Genomic DNA, 6,000 nt, shown 5'->3' on the forward strand with positions numbered 1-6,000 from the left:
AAACAGCCTCACCATTATTGTCATAAGACCTTGACTTTATTGGTGCAGCAGAGCCCACCTCAGCCCAGCCCAGTCTTTGCCCTGCAATCAGCGGGACTAAATTCAGAGCAGCGGCGGTCTAATGACACACTAGCGAGCCCAAAATAATCTGCTTAGAAAGTCCTACCCATGTGCCCTGCCTATGGCTTGATTTACTATGTAATAGAAGGGCTCCACGTAACGAGGCCTCGTTGGCATCTTTATTTGTGTTGGTTAGGTGTATTCTTAAAAGGTGCGGACCAACGGGAGGCGGTGAAAAAACCTGGATGCTGAACGCTCCAAGGCCCAGCCCAACACCACTGACGTCGGTTGATATATATGGAACCAAAACATTCTGGGAAAATAGGCCTTTTCCCACAAAACATCATTCCCAACTGTTGTCATGCATGATGTCACACAAAATGTTGTAATTTACAAGACCTCAATTCAGCCAGCATAGAAAGATGAACTTGATGTGTGCTGTGTTTTTTTATTTCTGTGGGTAGACTACTGTATTTTGCTTCACACAGAACTACCACTATAATGATGATAAAAAGAAAATAAAAGAGTGGGAAAAAATATACATTCTCTAAAGAGAGCAGAATTGCATACAAAACAGTACGTGTCACTTGCTATGAAGAGCTAAGATTACAGTATTATTATTATTATTATTTTTAAATGTTTTCAGATTTTACAGCGACTTTTCTTTCACATATGACAACTATACACATCTACAACTATACACCCTGGCAAAAAAAAAGAGACCAGATTGGACAAAACCTTCAGATGCACTTTCAAACAATAATTTAGTTGAGTCAGATAGATAAAAAAAAATATCCTTACATCGTAATTCAAAACAAATTAATAACATAGCATTCACAATTCCACAATTAAAAATGTAAACTACAATACAAACTCGACTGTGAGTAATGTGGTAGTTAAAAATATTATGATCACAAACTTTTTCTACCCAATTTAACACCTGATAATTAGTCATCAATCACTGTTGCATACATGGCTAGCGTTCCATCAATGATGCATAGGAGAAGCAATCATTCCAAAAGTCCCAAAGCTGTTCCATGGACATGTAAAAAATAACAGAATTTATAGGCAATAACCTAAATATTAAAGCGCATGCCTGTCAAAAACAAAAAAACATTTCACATATAAGCAGTATGGCTCCAACATTCTAACCAGTCAACTAGTCCGTGCTGTGTTTTTTTAAATATGACTTCACAATAAACCAGTTTCCGGGATAAGATTGTGTTTGAACTAGAAGAAGAAAGAAAAAAAAGAAAAGAAAAAGAACCATTAAAGTTCTATTCAACGTATTTGAAGGAAATATACTTTTATAAAACTTAAGAATTTTCCCTACAGGAATAAAAAGAATCCAGTGCCCTTGAGTGAAGGTTGCATGACAAGTGTGCCTGCACGTGTATCTGTGTGTTTGTGTGTAGTCTTGTTTTTGTTACATAGTGGGGCCAACATTTCGGGATTTCAGAGTTGTGGAGCCCACCCGTCCATGTGGGGCCATTTTGCTGGGCCCCACAAGTTTAGACCTCTTTTTGAGGGTCAAGACTTGGTTTTAGAGTTTAGGTTTGAATTGGGTTATGGTTGAGGTTAGTGTAAGGAACAGGGGTAGGCAATCTTTTTTGATGGTTGGTGTTAGGGTAAGGACCTAGGAAATGCATTATGTCAATGAGATGGCCCCACAAAGATAGTAAAACTAACATGTGTGTGTGTGTGTGCGTGTGCGTGTGCGTGGGTGTGCGTGTGTGTGTGTGTGTGTGTGCATTAACCCCGCCCCTCACTCAACTTTATGGTTGACTAGATGCCATCAACTTGCAGCCTTCTTGCAGCATGCCACTCACTTTTAAGACCATCTCGGGCCCAGGGGAGCTGTCAAATGTCACTCTGATTGGCTAATCTGAGCCTTCTGCTGGTGTATGTAGAGCATAAAGCAATTAATCAATCTTAAGCTTTATGCATGCAAACTAAAATGCGGTTGGCGGTGGGTAGGAGAGGAACTCCCTTCATTTAACCTCAGCACTGACCCCCTCTCACTGATAAAGAGATAAAGACTCAGACAGTGTACAACCTCCATGCAACTCTGTTCTACCACAACTACCCCCACTCTCATTCCTCAGGGGTCATGTGATACCCCTCTCTCACATTTGTCAACATCTTTGCCCCCCCCTGCGCTCTCACCTAACATTAGGTCAATGCTTGGCTAATGGAGGCCAACAGTCCACTGGAGGATTTGAAAAGAGTTGTTGGAGGAAAATAGATTGTGTGAATTCCAACATGGAGTACTGATGCTCCACATTTTTTTGAAGTCCTAAGTGATTTCATCAGGGGAACTCATTATTGGTAAAGGCTGAGCTATTGAACGTAGACAAAAGTATTGGGACAAGCAGAACTCAGCTGAATGTCACTTCAGCACACATGCACTAGAGGAGAATGCAAGATGGCGTGTGGCCACTCTTATCGCAAAGTTGGCCTGGAGACTGACAGCATGACTGATAACACCCCCACCTCTACATTTCATTATCTCAGCTTCTCGCCGCCCACCCAACACAACAATCGTCAGACCATTGTGCCAGTCAACATTCTCGAGGTTCAAGAGTTTTTGAGTGATTCTTAACTGCTGCTCATCAGACTCAATAGAGATTCACCATTTGATCCAATAGTGGTGATTTGATTGACTCTGTCAGCTTTTAAGTGTGTATGTCTGAGAGAGAGATCTATCTATCTATCTATCTATCTATCTATCTATCTATCTATCTATCTATCTATCTATCTATCTATCTATCTATCTATCTATCTATCTATCTATCTATCTATCTATCTATCTATCTATCTATCTATCTATCTATCCATCCATCCATCCATCCATCCATCCATCCATCCATCCATCCATCCATCCATCCATCCATCCATCTATCTATCTATCTATCTATCTATCTATCTATCTATCTATCTATCTATCTATCTATCTATCTATCTATCTATCTATCTGATTTGGTTGTGATTCCTTTGCAGTGCCCAAGTGTGCCTAATGGGGGCAGGCAACTGCACATGGATGCAGCACGGAGGCAGTCAGGCTCCATTGGTGTGAATCTAGAGTAACCATGTTGTTTAATTCGGCAACTAAATTAAAAGAAAACATAAAAAAGAAGAATATGCATCTTATTAGCAGAACTGCGATAAGTTTTTTTTTTGTGTGTTGTTGAAATTTGCAGAAACTTTTTATCATTTTGTCACAAGTATGATCAGCATATATTCAACTTTGTTGATTTTGCTTGATTCTGGCACATGAGGCTGTGGGTTTTTTCAACTGTCAGAGAATGTTGTTTGCTCGCTTTAATTTCAAGGTGCCTGTTTAATACCCCAGCCGCTTCTGGTTTATGATGCAACATCATTATCCACAGTGTGCTGTGGGAGAGATGAGAGGACACAACTCCGCTTCCTCACCTTCTCCACCAGGATCCATTTTACGTCTGCTCGACCTCTTTTCATCTCCTTCCACTGGCCCGCTGTGTGTCTTTATTGGCACATCAAAGTGACCTTCAACACACCGTTTCCCTCCGAAACGCACCCCTCCTCACCGCATCCATTGCTTCACTTTAGCGAGCAGGAAGACTCAAGGGAGGGGGCTTACGACACACACTTTCCAGATGGCAATCCAATACCTGACAGGAGTGGTTTTCAAATTACATCTCCACAAAAAAAAGATGTTTGTGCAGAAGTTGGAAAGGATCGGCTTGTGTTAGCAACATTTTGAAGTTTCCCTCAGGCCTGCTCAAATGATGTCATTATGGTGAGCTGTGCATAACAAAGAGAAAAGATGCTATTCTCCACGTCTTGTTTACTGTGAGGGGCTTTTATCGCGCTACAAGCTCAAGCACGGAGCAGAGCACTTGAGAACAAGTGTATGCAAATGAGAAAGAGAGAGTATATTGTTTTACCGTGGGGGAGGGGCGATGCAAGGAGGGCTGCTAAAAGAGTTAAAAGGTAAGTTCAGGCCGGTCAAACTATTATGGGCCATATTGATGTTGTTATGGTTTCTCTCATGGAGGCCGGTTGCAAATAAAGGTCAAGTCAAGTTTCATATATATATATATATATATTAGAGGTGTCAGTCGTTTACATTTTTAATCGTAGTTAATCGCATGACTTCAATTATTAACTCACAATTAATCGCACATTTTATATCTCAATTTATATCAAAATTTATGATAAAGTGTACAATATTTTGTAATTTTTCATACTGTTGTTAACATAAAAGTGGGAAGAAATGTTGACCTAATAGAAATATGGTTGCAGTTTTTAGTCATTGAATCAGTAATTTCATAACAATTCATAAAAAAAAATTATATTAAAAATAGGTACTGTACTATAAAAAAAACAAGTGTGACATTGATTTGTGTTGGTCATTTTTCTGTTACTACATGGCATAATTGCGTTTGTAAGACAATGGTGACAGCTCAGTGCATTTTTCTTTTCATATGAAGAAAGAGCTGACAAATTTGTGAAATTCAGCACATTTTAAAAACTCTAAAATACAATATGGCCCCAGTCCCCACAACTGTATGCATTATTATTTATCCAGCAAATTCGACATGTTGAATCGGCGTCGGGGGCATTTGATCACTGCGATTGGCTGTTTGCTAGCGAATCAGCGCACGGGGCAAGAAGAGCAAGTGACAACGCGGGTAAACAGTACTCAACTCAACTTTATGGTTTTTCAGGACAGCACACGTAAATATTAAAGTCCCCCATAAAAAGGATATGATCATATTTCAGCATGTTTTCGGCAAAAAGATTTGCAGTCGTTTTAAAAGTCCTTATTGTATTTTGGAGTTCCGTAAATGACACAGCACAGCACAGTGATAGTTTGGCCGACTCAAAAAAAGATGGCTTCAAAGCTGTGATCGAAGTGGTAAATAGACATTGGTTCCATTTATTTATTTAAATACCGTATTTTCACGACCATAAGGCGCACCGTATTATAAGGTGCAGTCACAGTTATTAGTGCTATTTCTGTGTTTAACACACACATAAGGCACACCGCATAATTGGGCGCACGCACGGTTAAACAAGCTCAAAACATATGGTCGCATGCTATTATGTTAAAACAATGCTAGTGCTAGCGCATGTTTTTAAAAAGGCAGCGAACGGAACAAAACTGAGTTTGGTTGAAGTAACAATGTAAACAGTGAGTTCAGTTGTATATAACAATGTACTCACATTGCTTTTGATCAATCCTAATCCACAAATCAGTCATAGTCCTCATGATCTTCTGTATCAGAAACAAACAACTGGACAAGTTCTCCATCAAACACGCTGTCTCATTGTCAGAGTGAGTCTCGTTGTCGTGTCCTCGGAAATGATGCCGGCTTTTGCGTTCGCCCAAGCATTCACGATCCATTGACAAATTGTGGCATAACTTGCACAGTGCTGCCTCCCAGTCTTGGTAAAGCTGTGTTCATCAGCCTCCCGGAATGATAGCAAGCTCCGCGATCATTTGGCAAACTTTTTTTTCCACAGCGGTTTAGAGATGGGCGCACATTTCAGTCATAGAGACAGGGAAGGAAAAGTGACGCATGGGAAAAACCAATCTGGTGTCTTTAGTATGTGGTGTGATCTGTTTAGCTACACTGTGTAGCTAAACAGCTTTGAAGCACTACTTCAAAGTGACTTTTGCGATGTCTGTTGCTGTAAGTGAACATTTTTCAATAAAGCATTTAAAGAAAGAAAGGAAAAAAAGGAAACGCTACACTACTCTATGTAGTAGTTTAGCCCGACCACCCATCTCTCTTACTCCCTGTGCAAGCAGACCGCTCTGTTTTGGAGGAAGCTGTCAATCAAATAATTTACTTGTAAGTGGCTCGTTAAGAACTGAAACAAGCAAAAAAGAAAAAAAAGAGGACACATGCTCACTGAACATGCATGCTTTAGCGCCATGGCATAAATTTGAAT

The 6,000-nt window shown here is 40.0% G+C and overlaps 1 protein-coding gene across 3 annotated transcripts in view; it reads right to left on the minus strand.

The window, feature by feature from the left end:
• nrp2a (neuropilin 2a) overlaps positions 1-5,646 on the minus strand; it is a 73,741-nt gene extending 68,095 nt beyond the window's left edge. For 2 of the 3 annotated variants that reach the window (XM_086067729.1, XM_086067728.1), the window contains exon 1: positions 5,269-5,645. In XM_086067729.1, coding sequence (XP_085923855.1) covers positions 5,269-5,449 — 181 coding nt within the window. In that variant the 5' untranslated portion in view covers positions 5,450-5,645. Of the gene's footprint in view, positions 1-5,268 lie in introns of all 3 variants that reach the window. The other variant, XM_086067730.1, reaches the window with a different exon arrangement.
• Between the last annotated feature and the right edge of the window lie 354 nt (positions 5,647-6,000).

Source organism: Leptonotus elevatus, chromosome 2, assembly GCF_054856555.1.
Source record: "Leptonotus elevatus isolate MCC_2025b chromosome 2, RoL_Lele_1.0, whole genome shotgun sequence".
In the NCBI taxonomy this organism is placed as follows: domain Eukaryota; kingdom Metazoa; phylum Chordata; class Actinopteri; order Syngnathiformes; family Syngnathidae; genus Leptonotus; species Leptonotus elevatus.